A 22303-nucleotide genomic window follows, 5' to 3' on the forward strand; every position below is an offset into this window, starting at 1 on the left:
TCCTTAATCCTTATCATTATAATGTCAAATTCATATGTCAACCCATATAGTTCATAACCTGGTTCTATATTCTCTTTTATCTCCTAGCTCCTTTTAGGCTTCCCAAAATTCTGCTCTTAAGACCTATGAACCCTGGAATTCAATCCTCTTATACTTACTTCTTCAAATCTTTGGCCCAAAATACAGTGTATTGTTTGTAAAGAGGATCGTGAAGCACCCTTTGAAAGTTAAAAGACCTTTTCCTCCAAATTATGTCAGGCAATAAACGGGATGCTTGGGCATTCAAGCCCTCAGCATCCCGGCTGCCATCCTTAGTGTAGTTTGGTTCTAAGGCCTGCTAATGTAGGGATGGCACTGGATGCTCCCTTCCCATTTAGGGCAGCCAAAGGCAGGCACAGCAGGATGAGGGTTGGAGAATCTGAATGGTTTACAGATTTATCCGTATCAGTTTATATGACAGAGAAATTTCTGCTCAAAGGCATACAAATATATGAACCAAAGCCTTTCTAATGCAATTGTAGATTCTTCCTTTTAGTTCTAGCTCTGGAAGAGAGAATAAAGAGTACTGATCACTTTTTCCATCGTAGGTCTATTCCTTTTCTATGACAGTGCTTTATTCATACATTCTTGCATTCAGCAAAGCTAGGGTAAACAAAGATAAATGAAATTTAGTCCTGATCGTCTAGGAGCTAATAGTCTAGTGAAAGTAAGACCCCTGTGAACCAAGTATGACGTTGAGGTGAGGGCCCTGCCTCAGACTGCCTGTGGGCTTTGAGAGGAGTTGCTTTAATGGAGAGACTCAGTAAAGCCTGAGTTACTTTAAGCGACAACTCAGTAAAGTGTGAGCTACTGTGACTTTTACCTCTAAAAGAAGGGAGTCCTAGTTCTTTGACCTTGTATCTTCAGGTGCTACATAGATGAGTGTTTACAATCAGCATCATTATCATCATCATCGTTCTGTTAAACATTTATTGTCTCTGGTACAGGGCTGGGACTAGGGTGAGGCAAGTGAAGTATGTATGTCAGGAGCAAAATTTAAGAGGGCACCAAAAAATTCAGTAATTAGGATAGCAGTATTTTAAAGCAATATTTAAGAAAATACAATTAATGTAAAATAATCCATGATGAATAAAACACCAGAATTTTAAAGACAAGATCACTCTGGTATTGGGATTACATAGTACTCCAAGGTTTTGTCTTTTGTCTTTGAGTGGCATGGTCTAGTTGAGGTGATCTGAAAGGGACAGTAAACACAAACAGACAAAGTGCCTGTTTTATTTACACTCTGTTGATTTCAAGCAAAAGCTCCAGTAAAAGAATAGGGTGAGAGATAGTAGTCGATTTTCATTTACAATTAATATCATATGGGAACCAGCAGAGAAATTCAATAGCATGAGCCCTAATAGGCCCCTTAAAGAATGAACCCAGACTGTTATTCTAGATTCAAGGAACCTCTAGATCCTTTTGCAACAAAACTTCATGGAGCTTCACTCTGGTGCTCTATAATTAGGGGACACAGCTACAGCTACCCTCTATATGTCTGCATCTTTCCCTTAAAATACCAACTGATAATTCATTTTTTTGCTCCTTTATTCACATCCCATAGGAGAATCCAATTGGCCTAACTTTTTTTGGGGGGGGGCGGTCTACCACTACCATACGGGTCATGATTGCAGAGTCGTAGGCCCAATCCTGGTCTAAGCAGGTTTGGCTAGGGAGGGGACTAAGTTGGGTTGGAATCAAGTGGGGCAAAGGAGAAGGAGCAGTTGCAGGCAATGTAGTTTTCCTTAGAAGAACGTTAGATGAAGCATCTCCCTCTAATATACCAGCGTTGTGGACTAGCCGTTGAAAATGCCAAGGAAGCAGAACAAACAGCAAGTGCTAATGGAGTTCAGAGAAGAGAGAGATCATCAAGGGGCAGAGTGTGCTAATTATGTGCTATAAGAGCCTGTAATTATAAACCCATAGATATGCAAATATATGCTGATGGCTCAGCACTGGAGACTATAAGGCCATCTATCTATGCCCCTGATAAGTCGACAGAAAGATAAATGATTTGTTTATAAATCCACTTAGAGATTGCACTAATGTCTCTACTTTTCTCTCCTTCTGGGGCATCCACAGAATGAAGAGTGCTAGTAGGTACCTCAGACTGGATTTCCATATTCATTACCTTCTGACCCTGGCAACTCTGGAGGTTTGTAATAGGATAAACAGGCCCTTTCAATTGTGACTGGCTTATTCACACTGTTGAAAGTCATTTCCCCGTGGCACTTCTTTACTGAATAAATGGGAAATGATGGTGGCATCTGTTTCTGCCACCCGGATCCCAGTGACAACTCATAAATTGACATTTTTCGTCCGTCTGGCAAAGAGGTCACAGAAAATGTAACTGCAGGGAAATACTAAGAATACTGACTACTGGTATTAAGCCTTCTGGAACTCAGGGGTGAGAAGTCTTTGAGGAGCCATGTGCGCATGGGTGACTCTCACAGGAACTGGGCACAGGCATTGCTGCGGCCAGACTTGCACATACGTGAAGCCCATCCCTGTGAGAGTGCATGAACTGTTCTCACCAAGTGCTTAAAGCCGTCAGTTCCTCACTGACCACATTGGGGTTTCCGTCCTTCTGTATAACCTGTGAGAATTAATGATGGCCTAAAAATTTTAAATCCAGTTAGGAGCTTCAGAATAACTTACAGCTTCCTTGAAAGAGCTAGAAGTCTTTTTTTTTTATTTCTCTGGAGAACGGTGGAAAAAAAATTATCCCTTCATTCAAAGAAACATTTCTCAAATACCTGCTATGTGCCATTCCATATGTTTGGCCTGCAGCTCATTGTAGTACTTCCTGGATGTTGTTCTGTGGCCTATATAGTACATAATATATAATAGAATCCTAGGACTTGTAATGAAGCTAGCAGACAGAAATCTTCAAATGTGAACCCCATTTTATGCTACTTGAAAGGAGATTCTCACTGATATTTTTATTTAGTTGTTCAGTTGCAAGAGGATGTTGTCAATATTGCAAGAAGGCTTTATCAAGTGTTTTTTATGTTTTGATGTTTTGTCATCTACCTGTCTTCTGAAATATCAAGTGTCCTCATAATCAAGAAAAGAAACTGGATTTGAAATGTCTACTCTTTAGCCAGTGACTGTACAATATAATATGTAAACAAATAGGGAAGGAATGAGAAACTGAATGATAGGTAAAAATGAGCCTGCAATATCAGTAATTGTGTCTCTGTGTTGACAAGACTTTGACTCATGAGTAATTAAGCTTAGGGAGGGAATCAACCCACTATGAAACAATTCTGAAAGTGACTACATGCAGTCTTTGCCTACAGGCAAAGACAGAAGGGCCTCTTTGTACTGTGCAAGGTATTTAAGCCTGCTCCAAACCCAAATCTACTAAATATGTGAATTACGAAATCATGTCATATCCATAAAATGGTTCCAAAAGGATATAGGTAAAAGTCTCAAGAGTTCAACAGGGCCTCATTTTTCTTGTCTTGAATTTATTGTAGTGTTCAGAGTAAAATTTTTTCCTTTAATTTAGTTCAGTACAATACAAGTAGGATTTTCTTCTTAAGTTATGTATTAGTCAGCTTTGATTCTGATAATTTTTCTCAAAATATAGTGCTACTGAGGTAAAAGGACTAGAGGAAAATTGGTAACATCATTTTCTTGGTCTGTCGAGTCAATATCAGACTGAGAAAATTGAATCAGCCCTCCCAGGCAGAACGTGTAATGTTACTGAAATGACATCATCATGAAAATGTTTTATGATCTAAAAGAAGTCATTGGTTCCTTTATTCTTAGGCCCTGTGCTGGCAATTTAGATCAGTTACCATTTTATATATGTAATATTTTTAAATAAAGATGCAGTCAGTTCTCTTAACAGTCACAGGCTGTAAATTATATAGTCAGAAAATAGTATTCTTTATATTTTTCTGTGTATACAGAAGGCATTAGATGAACCTCTGACATAATTAAATGTATTAGCACCTTGTGGTAGATTCTATCAGTCTTACATTTTGTAGGAGTATATCTGTTAATATTAAGTCCTGTTTATATAACAAAAAATTGCATGGCTTAAACAAGATAGTCTATTTTTATCCTACATAAAAGAAATCCAGAGGTAGGTAGTCCAGAGATGGTATGATGTACCTTCATATCATCTGTGGCACAGACTCTACCATTAGGCTCCAGTATCTGTACCGTTTGCCGTCATCCTCAAGGTTGCTGCATGGTTCAAGATGACCCTTGAAGCTCCAGCCATCATAACTGTGTCCTAGGTCAGCAGAGGGAGGAAGTAGGAGAGAGCAAAACTGCGGGGATCCCAACTAAATCAACCTCCCTTTAAGCAGCCATTGCAGGAGTCTCACAAAACCCTTCTGCTCAAATCATATGGGGCTGAACATTTTCATGGGGCCACATTTACCTAGGAGGGAAGCTGAGAAATAAAGTCTTTATTACCAGAAAAGTGACCAGTGGAAATTGAATTTCTATTAATAAGAAAAAGGAGTAAATGGGTGTTTGGGAGGCAATCCAGCCATCTCTGCCACAGTGGCTGTGTCTCAGAGTGGAAAAATTGGAGAATAATACCAGGTCTTCTTGTGATAACCTACCCAGAATAATTCCCATAGAGCTCATACATACCTCCTCATTTCTTATTTTATTGATATAATACAAAGCCCTTTCCAAGCTGAATTTTTGTGTGGACAGCCACATTTTAGGTGCAGAAAAGACTGTGATCTCCCAAGGCCACTTTCTTTATCTGACCAGCATCACAGATCTTTCTGTCTCCAAGACTGTGGGAAATATGCACATATCTTTGTATAAGGTTCAATGTATCAACAAAGTAAAAACAGACCCCCGAAAAATCAAGAACAGTATCCAATCTGACTGTTTTAAAACATGTATTGCAGTAGCTAACTGAAAGTATCTTTCCAAAAGGTAAAAACATCACTTCACACAAAGTGAATTACTTATAAAAACACTGTCTGAGAATGATTTTGCAACTTCCTTTTTAAGGGCTGGTGTTTACCCTTATAAATTGTGTTTGTGTATAATTGATAAACAGAAATTTACAAACATACAAGTTTTTTTTAAAAATGGAGTACTTGTCTTAACTAAGAATATATGCCAGCTTCCCTAAAGTAAGAACAATTTTGGCTATCCCATTTAAGAAACCTTAAATTCTTCATGTAAATGTTACTGTAATAGCCACTCAGATAGAACAAACCAGCTCCATTTTAAAGTACCTCATTTTACCACTGAGATAATTACTCTGGAGGACAGAATAGGCCTCTGTATTCCTCCTGCCCACTCCTGAGCCCCTCTACAGTGTTGTATAAAATGAACAGTTCGATGCATCTCTTTCTGTGTGGTGGAAAGCTTTGCATTAAGGGAGAATCCAATTCTCTAGACTGTGTCTAAGCTGTGCCTGGCCGCAGTAATATTACAAATTAGGTAAAGTTTGTTTTTAATACCTTGCCTATCCTCTTTTCCTCCCTGCTCTCCTTCTGCATTCAGTTAAGGAAGCATTGATTGAGCACCTATTGTCTATTAGGGGCCATGCTGGGAGCTGGAGCTGCAGAAATACGGGCTGTGCCCTCACTGAGTTTGCTACCTACACTTCTTGTGCCTCTGCTCAGGCACGTGGCCACCACTTGCTGCCTCTGGTGTCTCATGGCCCCATGGGGTGCTATCTGTCTCACGTGGGTATGGCCTCATTGGCATTGCCCTGTGTCCTGACCTGCTCCTTACCTTCCCAGCCAACCTTACCCTTCCCGGGTCCATGGCCCAAAGTGCTAGATAATTCTTCCATTTAAATTTGTAGCTTTCAATTCTTTTCTTAAAGCAAAGACATTTGCAGTGATTACAGACTGTGTTAAAATGGAGGATAGATTTTTTTTTAATAACCAATGACTTTGTAGTACATGAATCTTTGACCAAAATTTATCTATGTATGATTGTAAGTAATAACTATAAAAACATTGCTATTTTAGATAATGTTTCAGTATCTCTACATTAATTCATTTAATAGGAATTTTACTAAAATGATTATCTGCTTTGTGGAAAACTCTCTGAAATCAATTGTTTGGGGACAATCTATGAATAAATGTATGGAAGAACAACTCAGATCATATAAGCTATTAGATTCCTGGATAAGGCCAACCTCACCCCACCTCAAAAAATTTGCAATATAAATGTGGAAAGTTGTATTTATATATTTGTTCATACATGCATTCGACAAGTATTTATGGAATGTGTACTGTGTGCTGGACTCTATTTTAAGTGGCTAACAAAATATATGAAGTCTCTGTCCTCATAAAATTTATGGTGTAGTAAGAGTAGCAATAATACATTAAACAAAACAAACGAACAGAAAAGATTATTTCATGCTGAGAAAAAAAATTGTGAAGTATGAATAGGTGCTGTGAAAAATAACAGGGTGCCTGGCCAAGGTGGTCAAGGAAGGTCTCTGTGAAATTCACGTTAAGGATAAGACTAAAGTTTAAGAAGGAGCTATGTCCCAAAGTTTGTTTTAGACTCGATTATCCAGAAAGGCATGGCATTTATAGGTTCATTGTGATTCCATTGAGGTATCTGGCATATGAATTTTAGTCATGTCAAATGTCAGCCAAAGTTCTAATTCCTTTTTTTTGAGGAAGATTAGCCCTAACCTAACATCTGCTGCCAATCCTCCTCCTTTTGCTAAGGAAGACTTGCCCTGAGCTAACATCTATACCCATCTTCCTCTACTTTATATGTGGGATGCCTGCCACAGCATGGCTTGACAAGTTGTGTGTAGACCCACACCCGGGATCTGAACTGGTGAATCCCAGGCCATTGAAGCAGAACATTCCATCTTAACTGCTGCACCACCAGGCCAGCACTCCCCCCACCCCCCTGCCAAAGTTCTAATTTCTAACCAGAGATCCTGTTTCCTAAAATGATTCAACTCAATCCTCATGAAACCCATGCATTGTTTTGGATTTTTACTTTTGCATATGGTGAAATGCTACAAGTTGCAATTGTTCAGTGTGTGTGCTAACAATGCATCTCTTTCTCTTCCTCTTGTATCACCAGGCCTCCGGAACCTGTTTACAGCACTGTGAACAAACTATGTGATAAGCCTGCTTCTCCCAGGCACTATTCCCCTGTTGAGTGTGACAAAAGCTTCCTTCTCTCAGCTCCCTACCCCCACTACCACCTAGGCCTGCTCCCTGACTCTGAGATGACCAGGTACTGCATGCGCTTTCTCACTTCATCTTCTCGAATTGCATGTGCTTCCACAGGACGAATGGGTAGAATCCACCTCTGCTCACTTCTCTTGTACTTGACATCTTCCTGAAGGTGGAGAGATGTCCTGCTCCTTTGGTGCAATGGGTGAAATTAAGAACATTGCCTTTTTTTTACCTGGTGTGTTCACAGAGCACTTGGACATGATCACATGCTGCTCCAAATGTTCTTGGTTCCCATGCATTTTGAATAACATATTAATTATATTTTTCCAGAAGACTTAATTTTGGAATTTAATTAGCCATAGCTCCCTCAATCAGAAGAATGAAAGAAAATTTATTCAGTATGTTTTTGGATAATATTTAATAAATACTATGCTCTAGGGATATAACATAGTCTAAAAAGTAGATACTATTATCACCATTTAATGTTTTAACTAAAATATTACATTAATACCATCATTTAACTGACTCCTTGAAGTATTAAACAACTTATCCAAAACTGCAGAATTAATTGGTTCTATCTAACAACAAAGAGTATAATCTTAATCTTTACAATATGTTATCATGGTAGATGATTACCTACATTCTCATATTTAGTTACTTCCATTTTACAAAAGCAAACAAACATTCAAAGAAGTTAAGGCATTGCCCTCAGTATGACATTGCCAATAAAATAATAAATAGGGAATCCAGATATGACCTTAGAATGTTTTGAGTCTTTCTACAACTTTGTAAACAAATTGTTCTGTGTAAAGTTTAAACATAATTCTGCATTAATATTCTAAATGCATATGTATGATAAATAATAAAACCCCGTCATCAAAGGACCGAAGTCAGAGAGAGAGGAGAGTAAGGAGAACAGAATCCAGTGTTCCATAAGGTGGTTCCAATTCAGTTTAAAGCGCGAGATCTCAATTGTGATGTTCCCACATATAACACAGTGCTTATATAGTCATGTTTTCAGATAGAATATCTTCATATATCTTCATAAGGTTGTTGGGCCTGAGTAAATATAGATTTTAGAATTATTCAAAGTGAAAATGGATATATCAAGAGGGTGGTGTTCTTAGAGAACGTCATCTCTGGTTTTTTTGATATTTTCAAAGAATAAGTTTAGAAGTCAATTACTGACCTCTCTAGGGAGTTAAATAACAAATTTTAAATTATGTCTAAGATTTCCAGAAATAAATGAGAAAACATATTTTTGGCTGTATAATTAGCTGGGGCATTTTCGCTAATTTGCAATAATTAAAGCTAATAGTATTTTAGAATGCTTTATAAATATTAATTAAATCCTCCTATGTTTTTAAAAAATTATAAAAACTATTGCTTGATACAGTGAACTAGACAATTTTGAATCTGAGAGGGCAAAGTCATAGTCATAGGGAAGTGAGAAGGTGCACACACCTTCAATAACACCTTTCTGGAAATTATGCGTCTACAGTTAGCTAAACGTCTCTGCCAGGCTTTTTGTTAAGCACTTCTTATGAATCATTTCTTTTTTTTTTTTAAAGATTTTATTTTTTCCTTTTTCTCCCCAAAGCCCCCCGGTACATAGTTGCGTATTCTTCGTTGTGGGTTCTTCTAGTTGTGGCATGTGGGACGCTGCCTCAGCGAGGTCTGATGAGCAGTGCCATGTCTGCGCCCAGGATTCGAACTAACGAAACACTGGGCCGCCTGCTGCGGAGTGCGCGAACTTAACCACTCGGCCACGGGGCCAGCCCCATGAATCATTTCTTTTAACCCTGACAATCACCTTATGAGATGGATGTTATCATTATCTTCATTTTACAAATAAGAAAATCGAGGCTTGAGAAGTTATCTGATATGCCCAGGATCATCCACTAATAAGTAGCAGGGCTAGAATTCCAACCCAGGTGACCATTAGCACCTGCATCCGCAGAGGCATGATGGCAAAGAAGTCTTTGCTTACTGGAAAAATTCTCCACCCATTCCTCTTTTTCTCTCTTTTCTCTATTTTTATCCTGCCTTCTCATCTCTCTTCTTCTGGCTCAGTGTCAATGAATCTTTTTTCCTTTTAACCCATGCTCCCTTTTGATGAACATAAAAATTACATTCCTTGCATTCCACTGAGGATTTTGATGCATATGCATCTCTCCTTAAAAACTCACCAAGAAGCCGATGATAGAATCTACATTTTGTGTGGACCCACCAGATATGATTCATTTCAGTTTACTTTGTGTAATCTGTATTGTGAAGATCATAGAATTTCTTTTTTCACTTACCCTAAATTAAGAAATTACAGTGTAATGTTGAATATGTCTTTTTCATACTACACAGCCTCAGCAATCCTCATATGCACCAGTCCCCAACCCCTTTTCCCATCCCCCTTGGGAATTCTATTTTCTATTTATTCTAATTCTGTCCCATTCTTTTCCCCCACTTCTTTCTTTCCTTTTTTCATATTTTATCCCTCATTTCCAGAAAAAAGTAATACTGATATACACACACGTGCACACACACACACACACACACACATACCTATTTTAGTAGCATTGTCACCAACACACTGATAGTGAAGTTCTTGATTTCACCCCACCTTGCTCCCCTTCCACACTTCCTCAACTCAGTAAATGGCACATACATTTACCCCATTGCCCAAGCCAAAAACTTGGGAATCATATTTAACACCTTGTTCTCCCTCACACCCATCATTAAATTTGTTTTCAAGTCCTATTGATTCTGCCTCCAAAAATGTATCTCAAATCTATTCATTCTCCTCTACTTCATTTCCACCACTTTAATCCAAGCCTCCATCATCTCCCATTTATAATAGCCTGCTAATTGGTCTCACCACTCCCACTACTATCCTCCTAGTTTATTCTCAGTGCGGCCAAAGTGATCTGTTAAAAATACAGATCAGATCAATTTCTCTCCTTTTGCATTAGTATAAAATGCAAAGTCATGAACATAGAATCCAAGCTATGCATGATCTAGCCCCTGCCTGCCTCTTAAATGTCTCATTTCACTCTTTCCTTTGCTGACCACACTATTCACATTCACAAAATGCACTAAGTCTCTCCCAGTCTCAAGAGCTTCAGACATGCTCTTTCCTCAAACTAAAAAGTCCTTCCTACACTTTGCCTGGTTAACTTCTGGTCATCTTAGATCAAAGCTAGAGTTGCACTTCCTCAGAGAAGGGCCCTGAAAGAAAAAATCTGATCCCCTATTATATTCTCTCTTTTTCCATAAGATTCAAGCAATTTATTATTTTCCATTTATTTATGTGATTTTTAAACTAAATGCCTATCTCACATTCTATACCGTAAGCTCAACGAGTGGAATTTTGTCTATTTTGTGCACTGCTATATCCTTAACACTTAGCACAGTGCCTGGCACAGCAGGAGCTCAGAATTATTGTGATGAAATAAACATGGAAATAAGGTCTGCAGACAAGCAGACAGAGGCCTGTTTCAGGAACAAGTCAATGCTCAAGCTGTGCTTTACTCAGTCCTTAGTAGGTACATAAAACAGTCCCATGAATGAGTGAACCCATGCATGGAAACAAATAACAGACTCGAGCTCACTTGTGTATTGCAGTTTCACCTTAAATTATCTTGATGGTCAGTATCCACATTAGAGATTCATTAGCTAACTGTGAATTCTTCATGAAGACTGAGCTATTCCTTTCAGAGATTATTTACTTCCTCCCCAATGGAGGGGAAAATGTTTCTTGAAATGCAACCAATGATTCAAGGGAAAAGTTTAAGCATTCCAGTTCCACTTATGACACCATCACTTGCTTTTTCCACGGTGACCTTAAAGAATTTATAGACTCTCATAGGTAGATGAGAACTTAGAATTAGCTAGGCAAGCCCTTAATCAATTCTACTGATGAAGAGGAACCCAATCTACTGTCTTCATGGGTCCATATCTTACTTCTACCCATGGTAAAATAAAAGTTTTGGGAGATCCTCTGCTCTAAAAATGATATTGTAAGAATGTGTCTATCTATTCATTCAACTAAGATTTATTAAGTACTGACAAAGTGCAAGACTATACTAGGACAACTTTTTACAAAGGTATAAACTGAAAAAGCCAACCAAAAATGTTGAAGAAATGCCTAACCTTTAAGTTGCAATATGTGGTAATGTATATTTTTCAGGGCATTTGAGAATTTCCCATATTCTATTTCAGAAGCACATATATTGATAACAGCAATTACTGTCTCAGACTAAGATATGAGCTATCTCTGTGAAAGTTGGTATGTGAAACCACCCTTACATATGTACTGACTTAATCCCTAATCGGCATTCAGAAGAATGGAGGCCAGTCAGCAAAAGCAAGAAGAGTCAATCATCTGTATTCTCTGCATTTCAATGGAAATGCCCAAATTCTCAGCTCTTTGAATTGATAGCAAACATCCGGGGATGAATTAATTGTGTACACAATTTACTTCTGTAGCATCGTCTAAAAGAAATCAGAGAAGTTGTAAGTTTTTCTTAGGAAAGCACTTTAAATTACTTGGCAAAATACCAGCTCCTAAGGCTGCAGGTTATGTTAGAGTAATTGACTTTTCAGACCTTGCAAAAGCAAGAAATGGGCAGAGTTGGAATCAAACTAACATTTGGAGCTCTATGAAAAACAAATGGTATTGCCATGGGGCTCCTGCTTATCCAATACATCTTTTTCTTTTAAAAAAGGTAGTTTTTGATGTTGTAATTGGTTTTCTACTTTGGAAGAATGGGAAATTATTCAGCTTTTGATGTTCCTGGAGCAAGGAAACTAACATTCTCGTCTGTTTTCTCAACATGTATGGCATAGTTTCATTTGTCCTTTTACATAGATGTTCCTAATTATTGCTATTTTGTAGTTGATAAAAAGCTGAGATGTATCAGATGAAGGCTAATTAAAATACGTTGGCAGATTTTGGATAGAAAATGGACTCTGAAGCATTATGTGATCATAAGACATTTTCAGTCATTGAAGAGTAACTATTTATGGGACTTCTTCTAGGTACTAGGCATTGTCCTGGGTGCTGGGGATTCAAAGGTGAATAAGGCATGTCCCTCCTCTTAAGCAGTTCACAGACATGTAAATGAAGAATTCATTACTGTGCATTGTGATGTGTATCTGCTAAAGTCCCTCAGTTTCTCCAAGGTACATAATCTCTAGGTAACTAAAATCAGAGTAGTATAAGCGGTAGTGATGGAAGCAAGCATGATCTTATACTGTCCCTTTTGTGGAGGTGTGAACAATCCCACAGGAATGTTGCCCACTCACACCTTGTTTCATCAATTGCTAATCATTTATAAGAAGCATTATTTATGGGAAACTTAACCTTATCTTCTCATAGGTACATCTGCGAGTCTAGTTTCCATTCTCTACAGGGCTCAGAATTCATGTCTATAATTCACTCATTTTGTAGAAATCATAAAGTTGGCAGCCTCAAGCCATGCCTAGTTTTGGGACACAGAGCAAGATCTTTATCTCATAAGACCTCAGCCATATGCCAAAGTTGGGGTGGCCTATCTTTGGCAAGCTGTCTCTCCTTACAAAATAATAGAAAATCGATCTATTAATGTTTTAACTCTCTCAAAGCCTATAAATCCAAAATCAAATATAACTTCTAGACATAATAATGCTATACTAGAAGTACATGCATGTCTCTAAAGATAAGAGGAGGAGGAATCATCTAACTCTGCCTCTGTTTTTCTTAAAGTTTTCAGAAAAACAGGATCATCAGTTGGATGAGGGAACAAATATGTTTCAAGTAAAAGGAATAGCATAGAGTAAGCCTCATGGTGTGTGAAAGGATGGTGCGCTCTAGGACTCCCAGTAAGTTCTGTGTGGCTAAGGTTATTGGTTGGGTGATAAAGTTGGAGACACAGGTGGCTGTGGATCATAGAGGGCCTTACTTGCCAAACTGAGGATTTTGGACTTTATCCTCTAAGCACGGAGGAGCTGTTGAAGAGTTTTAAAGCTGAGCAATGACAATTAGATTTATGTTTTTAGAAAGGTCACTCTGTCAGCTGTGTAGAAAGCGTTTGAAGGAAGGGAGACTAGTTAGCATATCAACTAAGGTTTAAATCATGAAGAACAAAAGTAAAGGTATAGAGACAGAGAGATATAAATAGATTCAGAATTAATTATCAAATAGAATGGGTGGTACTTAGTGATTGATTCAAGGGGAAGAATTTTCCAGCTTGGGGTGTTCACTGGATAGTGATTGCATTCATTTCTCTTAGAGACAGTGAGCCCTCCTGTCCACAATAATAGAGTTAAACATAAAACCTGTAGAAGGTAACTCAATGGAAGGAAAGGGAGGCAAAGTATATGAGAAGATCTCTTGTATGAGATGGTGGCCACTTGATGTCATTGAGGAGCTAGGAATTGTGTCCATACTATCTAGGTTTGTGGCCTTCCTTTGATCATACTAATCACACACATTTGGCTAAGCACCTCGTCTCCTTCAGAGCCTCAATTCACTCATCAGAAATTGGGGAAAAAAATTATATCTGTGCTATTCTCCTCATTGGATTGTTGTGAGGATCAAAAGGAAAGGAGCAAATGAATTTTCGTCTAGGCACTATCCACATTAGTCATTATTAATTGTTTCCATATGCTTATTCTATTTTAAAGCCTGAGCTCATGTGTATTTATTTTTAGTGCTATCACAAATCAGGTGAAAAGTCTTTTATCAGCACAGGTAAATCCCCTGAAGCCATAAGAAGCTGTTGATGCTAATTCCTTCTGTCATTCTTAGCAGCAATCCTTCTTGTCACCACAGGCAAAGTCATATATTTTCCCTTTTATTATTACATGTATAGATGTCCTGTAAAAGGTGGCATATTTCTAAAGCCATATGTGACTTCACACTTCTATGAGATAATTTTCCTTCTTATCTACTCATGTAGCAGTATTTCTATCCTACATGTACCTTTTTAGGAATGTAGACACAATGACAGCTATTCTGTGAAGCACACATTAGTAGGCAGGCACTTTGCGTACATACCATATGTATTGTTTCTAATAATCCCAACAGCTTTCGAAGTGTGGGTTTTGGGCTGGCAAGTGGAGAAGCCAGGACTCCAACGAGGGCATTCCCACACTCAAGTTCATGCTCTCGCAGAGCCTTAATCCCTCTCCCACACACACCCCAGCTTCTCATGCAGTCTTCCATGTCTCATATCCACACTGTTACAAATATGATCCTGAAAGAGAATCTGAGCCTTCTTCACATGATTTAATCTGGGAAACAGCGCATTAAAAAGAGAAAGAAGATGCTTAGCAAATCATTGACCTTCTTATGCCCTTAAAAGGCTGATATAATCTTAAAGAATTCTTAATTTCATTTTTAATTAAAACCAGGAGAGGAAACCCTCTGGGCATGGCTCATAAGGCAGAGCCCCTTCCCTTCCCGAGTTTATGCAGCAGCTTCTTCAAAGGCCTTCGCTGCCTTTTTGAAGTAGGTGATCACTAAGCTCAATTTGAATTAAGGAAAATAAGGAGAGATTAATTGACTCCCACAAAGTCACAGAGGCCGCTCTTGCCACATTTGGTTTTACAGCCTCTTCTCTCTGCAGTGTGATATATGCAAAGGTTCACACTGAAAGAAACACTTCTTGCCTTGAAATTAATGCATTCTCTATATGGACCCTTTTTAAAAAATATGTGCCATTCACTGTTGCCCTTCAGTCTTTTCTTTTGTTAGGGAGAAGCTGTTCTTTCATTAAGAATTCAAGAATTTTTTTTTAAAGTAGCTAAAATTACATTGTGTTGTGTAAAGGAGGAAGACACAGAACTCACCCTGTTCCAAAAGCTTTCATTTATTCTTCACAACAGCCCTGGTAGGTAGGTAGAGAGTGGGAAGTGCAGAAGAGCTGGGAAATGAACCCAGATTGGTCTTACTCCAAAATTCCTGTTCTGTGATATTCAGATAACTCTCTGTGATGAAACAATCTAAATTTAATTGATCTACTTTAAAAAAAAAAAAAGCCAGATTACTTATCTATCTGAGATGTTATGGATATTTTCCCTTAGTTTTAGTATTCCTTTTGTGTTTTGGGAACAATCTTTATATGTACTTTAGTAGCCATTATATTATTGGGTAGCAATAAGAAATTGAAGAATAAGCGTAATTTCAAAAGCAATCCTTTATGGTGGCAAAGTAGCTGTAAGAAAATGCTATGCAAAATCACTATAGCAACAAATTATAGGAACTCGGAAAGAATCAAGACAGTAACGCTAAACCATAACACCCACAGCATAGATACATAGATATTAATTAACAACATCAACATGTATTGAGTGCTTTTATGTGCTAGGCACTGTTGTGAACTTTTATATGTAGTCACTCATCTCATCCTAATAACAACCTACGGGGTAAGTATGGTCATTCCAATTTTATAGAAAAATTATGGTACGTATTTTAAATAACAAACAGAACAATGGGATGAGATAGCTGAATCTGAGCATATCAGGGCTTAAAATATTAATTCATTAGAGCAAGATTTTTGTTTGTTTTATTTACTGCTGTATTTCCCATGCCAAAAATGGTTCTTGGCATGTAATACTAATAGTAATAGTGATGATGATGGTGAAGAAAACAATCACTATCATTTCTATAATCTTATTACCTGCCAGGCTACACTTTACACAGATTAGCTCAATAATTTCCACAGCAATCCAGGAAGGTATATGTTATTATTATTCCCATTTTACAAGTGAAGAAACTGAGCTTTGGTGAGGTTAAGTGACCTGTTTAAGGTCACACAGATAGGATTTGAACTAAGCAGACTGGCATCAGAATCTGTGCTTTTAAATGTGTGCAATAAATATTTATTGAATGTTGTTCTCTTCACATATAACATTCCTCAAGTATTGAATTCTTCTTGAGAAAAAAGTACACCCCGTTTAACTGTAGTAAAATTTCAATAGATAGATGATAGATAGATAGATAGATAGATCCATCCACAGATACATAGATAGATGCATAGATGGCTGGTATATGCATGATTAAGAATCTAGACTCTAGAATCAGTGTTAGGGTATGAATCCTAACTCCACAACTCACTACTTGTGTAATTTGAGCAAGCAACAACTACATACTCTGAGCTGCTGTATCCTCATCTGTATAATAGCAATAATTGTAGTATCCATTTCATGGAGTTGCTGTAAGGGTTTTAATGAGGTTATACGTCAAGTGCTAAAAGAAATGGCTGATAAATATGAAGGGCCCTATTAATGTTAGTTATCATTATGTGAGTGTGTGTATTAAGTGACATATTGTGACCCCCCAAATAGATACATCAGGCTAAGGTAGGAATAATTTTTTACTAAAAGACTATTATAAAACACTGTTTCCATTCATAGTCTGATAATGTGTCCAGTGAAATGTACTCGGAGATGAATGTTAGGGTTGGCAGTATAGGAGGAAGGGCTGTGCAAAACTACTTATATTTGTATAAAGATCTAAGCATTTTAGAATGTAAAATTTTGTTTTGATTAAGGGATCAAAATTTACCTCTCAGTGGGGCTGGCCCCGTGGCTGAGTGGTTAAGTTCACGTGCTCCGCTGCAGGCGGCCCAGTGTTTTGTTGGTTCGAATCCTGGGGACGGACATGGCACTGCTCATCAAACCACGCTGAGGCAGCGTCCCACATGCCACAACTAGAAGGACCCACAACAAAGAATATACAACTATGTACTGGGGGGCTTTGGGGAGAAGAAGAAAAAAATAAAATCTTTAAAAAAAAAAAAATTTACCTCTCGGAGCAGAGAAAGTAAATCTTCCGTTTCAACTCTTTAATTCAGTTCTGTAGACTTTAAGCTCATATGAAGTTTAAAGGACCCCGTGAACAGGGTTTTTAAAGTCAGCAGGGATGTGTGTTCCAAACTGAATACTAAAATTTAAGATCACTCTATTCCATAAAATATGAATACATTAGAGAGTAAAGAGGAGTTTTATGGTTTACTTTAAAAGGGGGAAGGTATACTGGGACATGGCTAACCCAGCCAGAGTCTTTGTCCAAATTTTAAAAAGGCTCTTTTTCTTCTGGATGAAGGACAAAATATGCAAGGGCCCAAATGGGGCATGGTACACAGAGCTTAGACTGGATTTCAGCCCTGGCTCATCCCTTAAGCCAAGCGTTCTTATGAACAATCTGCCTAGCAGAATGGATTGGCCCAGGCTGAGAATGGGGATGGGAGTAAGAAATGAGAATCTTATTTCTCTTTGTTATTTCTGTCTCTCTCAAATTCATTCTAATGTTCTGCTTCCTTTCTTAGGCCTCTAGCATAATTATGAGGATATCATTTTGTCAACTTTAAAGCCTAAAAAATAACTGAGGCTAATACAAGTTCAGAGATAGAAGATACCCTAGAAACAAGTTAGTCCAACTTTTATATGTTCCAGATGAGGAAACTGTTACTCAGACCACAAATATGTATTAAATGCCTATTATATGGTTGGTACTTCTGGGGATTCAAAATCCAGACATAGTAGAACCCTACTCTCAGGAGGTTTAGGTATCACTGGGCCCAGAGAGGTTCTTCTCTGGATATAATTGACGGCCATTGGTAATGTAAAAGAAAAATTCTAGAAATTATGGATTGCATTTTTCAAATATATGTGAATTTTAATTCACTTTCAGCCTTATCTATTTCAGATCCATCCTGATTTCTCCTAGATATTACAATTATAGGTTTGTATCCATCAGCTTCTAGGCATTCAGACGTTCTTCATACAAAATCTGAAGGTCAAGTGACAACCCAGATTTCCTTCTGGCTCTCACTACTCTCACATGACGAATTACTCGATAAGTCCTTACTGTCTTGCTCTGGGTGGAATCAATGTTCCCTGAAGTCCTTAGGCTACACTGGGCAGGAGGAAAGGGATTATGAGTTAAAAAAAAGGATCTCTACCAGTGTCCAGTGACCAGATCTCTACCAGTGTCATTGCTGGAATTCTGAGACGCTCTTTCCTTCTTTGCAGGGTCCCTTGTGTTATCCTGGACAACCATTTCCACACTCCTACAATACAACCTTTTCCCATTGTTTCCTCATAGGACTCCCCTCACTTATAACAAATTACTCAGTCTTCTCACCTTTGTCACTGTCCCAACTCCTTAAAATGATGTGATTTCAAATGTCCATCTCCTCTTTTCCACTGTTGTCCACACTGGCACTCCATGCCTCAGCCAGACTTCTAGGAGCTGGGCAGTGTCTGGCAGGGCCCATGTGAGAAGACTTTCATCTCTACTTGGATTGCTACTTCACAGCTGAGAGTCTCATGTTACAGAACTGAGATCCCCACTTCTGCCTCTTGACAGGTACCATATGGGACCCATGGTCAGCTGGGGCCTGTTGCCTCAGGCAGAGACTGCTGTCTTCCCTGTTTCTCTTCCTATTTTCCATAGCAGCCCTGTTCCTGTCCCAGCCAGATTCCCTGCCCTGATTTTTATGTTGGAGCCTTTTCTTCCGGGATCCTTGTGACCCATAAAAACAGCTACCAATCCAGACTCTTTCCCCAGCAGAGAAACAGAAAAGACAGACTTTTTTTTGTTTTGAGCAGCATTAATATTCAGTTTCTGGAGCATCAGACCCTTCTCAGAAGATGATCTACTTTTAAAACCCCAAAGATAAAAAATTACATCAAGAGGGATGGGTATGGTGACTGTGGGAAATCAGGATAGGGACAATAGCTTATCCAATGATGCTTCAGGCAGCTGCTGGCATCCAGTTCGTCAAGGGTTCCTATAAACCCCTGATCAAAGACCTCCTATAAATCACATCTCCACAAAGCTAGTTGTCTTCCCTGAGTCCTCACCTAAGCATATAGTGTGGATTTCTTCTCTCCCTTGTCTCTAAAAAGCCTCTCTCTAATGTATCTCATGTCCTTACTATTGCCCTCTATGAGACCTCTCTCATGGAATGTCATGAGGTCCCCTCTGTTTCCTTAGGTCAGCAAGTGAACATCCACATATGCTCAAGACTCAAGCTCTTTCTAAACCCACATCTACCCTCTCAAATTGTGGTCTTCAGACCTTTCCTTTCTTCTTTCTAGGTCCAAAGTCGGTTACTGAGGGAGCTTGCAAACAATCTTTAATTCTTTTTCATGAACTTCCATCCTGTAATGCCCAGGGAAATGATGAATCTCAAGAACAGTCCAAGTCAATTTGCAAATTTCCATCTAGTACTAACTCCATGCAACATACAAACATACAGATTGTCACCTCTTAATGGTAGGAACCATGTTGTCCATGTTACACATGAGCATATAGTAGACATTTGATGGAATGACAAATGGTAGGTGTTCACCTAAAACGGTGACTCACAGACCAAAGTGGGTGTTCACATTTAGTGGAAGCTCTTCTCTAGGCTGAAGGCAATGCATGGAAGAGTTGGTAGATGGAGAGGATCCTTCTCTCTGGGTCATATTTCACCCTTATTCTCTTGGGAGAAGGTGATGCATGCAGTTTTCCCTGGGATTTCTGAGTTAGGCCACAAAAACAGATTTTCTTCATCCTACTTGTGGTGCATTGTAACCGGTGATGTCTACTTTTTGTTAAAGACCGTTTATTTGTACTCCGCATGTGTCAATACCAGATGCTCTGGAAAAGTCACATCATATGTGGATTCCTCGAACATGGCTTAGAGGGGTTGAGTTATTGTAATGTGCACAGCTGGACTTTCAAAGGTGGAATCAAGGTGCATAGCAAGCAAACCTCTCAGCAACTCTGATTGACCCTGTGAAGGGTAATAAAACGAAAATCAATTCAACAAACTTAGAAGATTGGAAAGGAACAGATTAAGACACGCAAAAAGACTATTTTCAGCACCAGTCACTCTGAAAGTTTGCTTAGCATGCTAAGTAAATGTCAGTGTTTGGCAAGGTGAGGGTAATTGCCTTTCTCCTTCTCTAATGTTCCTTCCACCAACACTAAAGATGAAGAAAGGGAAAGAAATACATGTTACAAATAAGCCCAAAGCTAATAGTATATCCGTGGGGCCCTAAGTCTCATTACATCATAGAAACTTGATCAGAAAAGGTTAGAGAAGATTACATGCAAACACTTAAAAAAACTGAGAAAATAAGTCCAGCAAAGTTAAGAAACTTACCCAGGATCACGCAGTCACACAAGTAGTTTGTGGCAGACGTAGGATTTGGGTCAGAGATGTCAGGTGCCAGTGCTTTTTCTCCCATGCCAGCTTGTAATTTTAACTAAACATCATCTTCCAGAGTTTTTCATGCTGAGAAAGGTTGTATATCATAGGCCAAGCTTGGAAGGAAACAGAAGTGTTACCTCAGGATAACAGCATTTACTTCAGGGGAGTTGATTGGAATAGGGAAAGAAATTGTTGTCTTTCACTTTATATAATTGCAAATTGTTTAAATTATTTATAATAAGCATGTTTAAATTTTGTTAGTAAAAACTAAATTTACGACTCCTCCATTTAGACTCAGCAATTCCAGTGCTGGGTAAAAAACCCAAGAGAAGTGAAAACATATGTCCACACAAAACTTGTATACAAGTGTTAATAACAGCATTATTCATAACAGTCAAAAGGTGGACCCAATCCAAGTACCCATCAACTGATGAATGGATAAATAGCATGAGGGATATCCATACAATGTAATATTATTCAACCAGAAAAAAGAATGAAGTACTGATACATGTTACAACTTGTATGAACCTTGAAAACATGCTAAGTGAAAAAAGCCAATCACAAAGGAACACATATTGTATGATTCCACTTAAATGAAGTGTCTACAATAGGCAGATCTATAGAGTCAGAAAGTGGATTAGTGATGGCGTAGGACTGGATAGGGAGGTGCCGAGAATTGAAAGTGGCTAATAATGGGTATGGGATTTCTTTTGGGGATTATGAAAATGTTTTAAAATTAGATTGTGATGATGGTTGCAAAACTCTGTTAAAATACTAAAAGTCACTGAACAATGTACTTTAAATGGGGGATTTATGGTATGTGAATTATATCTCAGGCTGGGTGAGGGGCCCTCCTTTATTCTTCTAAAGTTGGAGAATTCAGCTTACTGTATTATTATTATTATTTGATTTTCTTCTCTGCCTCACGAACTAGACTGAGCCTCTTGTGCTCAGGAACTGTATTTTAATCATTTCCTGTACCCCTGATGCCCAGCAGTATACCTAGATAACTCTTTATTTTTAAAAAAAGGACAAGAAAAATTATTTAAATCATTATTATTTATTCCAATAAATATTTAGAGAACCCCTTATTTAGTAAGCTTCTGACAGGCCCTGTGCTCTGCGTTGGAAATACAAAGATAAATTAGACATAACCCTTTCCCGAAGGGACTCAATCTAATAGAAGAGACCACAGCAGACAGAAAAACAATTAGCATCCCAAACAATAGGTGTTATAATAGAGGGCATGTGCTGAGAGGGTATCAAGAAAGTAATGTATTAATTTATTAACATGATTGAAATGGGAGAGAAGTTAAGGAATGCACACACACACACATGAACACACGCACGCATATAGTGATTCTCAGAAGTCTGCAGGATATTAACTAATGGGGTCAGTGGTTACATTTAATTTAAATGAAATAGAGAGGTCTTTCTTGAATATGATCGTAGCCCTTCCTGCCTCACTCTTTCCACTATTTAAATTGCCTTCTTAAGCTCTTCCTCAACCATTGACAAAGCTACAGACATACTATAGAAGATTCTATTCTACATCGTTTCAGTGCTTCTGTGTGCTTTCTAAGTCAGTGTTTTCCCAAAGTCAAGTCTATAGACTGGTGCTGGTCTATGGCCTAACTTCCACTGGTTTGAGGCAAAATAAGGACAAAGAAGGACTTTTCAATGTACGTATACACACATCACTATTAGATTGCCCTCTGTCCTTCTTTGGGAAAAAATCCTTCCTGTAATAATGATCTCCCACTAACTTTGGTGTTAAATATATTGCATTTTATGAAATTATGGTGATAATAGATAGTAGCTATTTTATTCATAGGCTTAATTTGAAAAACTGAGAGGTGGGTTTGTTTCCAGAATTGTGTATTTAAATTGCTCCCGTCACTGTGTGCTCTGGGCGCAGCTCCC

At 38.3% G+C, this 22303-nt stretch overlaps 1 protein-coding gene across 48 annotated transcripts in view; it reads left to right on the forward strand.

Moving 5' to 3' along the window:
- DLG2 (discs large MAGUK scaffold protein 2) overlaps positions 1 to 22303 on the forward strand; it is a 1837299-nt gene that overhangs the window by 1401850 nt on the left and 413146 nt on the right. For 34 of the 48 annotated variants that reach the window (XR_011441029.1, XR_011441028.1, XM_023646509.2 and 31 more), the window contains one exon: positions 7096 to 7251. The exons of the other annotated variants lie outside the window; for them this stretch is intronic. Coding sequence is in view for 32 of the 34 variants with exons in the window: in XM_023646509.2 (XP_023502277.2) it covers positions 7096 to 7251 (156 nt within the window). In the remaining 2 variants the exon portion in view is untranslated. The remainder of the gene's footprint in view (positions 1 to 7095; positions 7252 to 22303) is intronic. 48 annotated transcript variants of the gene reach the window in all.

Source organism: Equus caballus, chromosome 7, assembly GCF_041296265.1.
Source record: "Equus caballus isolate H_3958 breed thoroughbred chromosome 7, TB-T2T, whole genome shotgun sequence".
Lineage (NCBI taxonomy): Eukaryota > Metazoa > Chordata > Mammalia > Perissodactyla > Equidae > Equus > Equus caballus.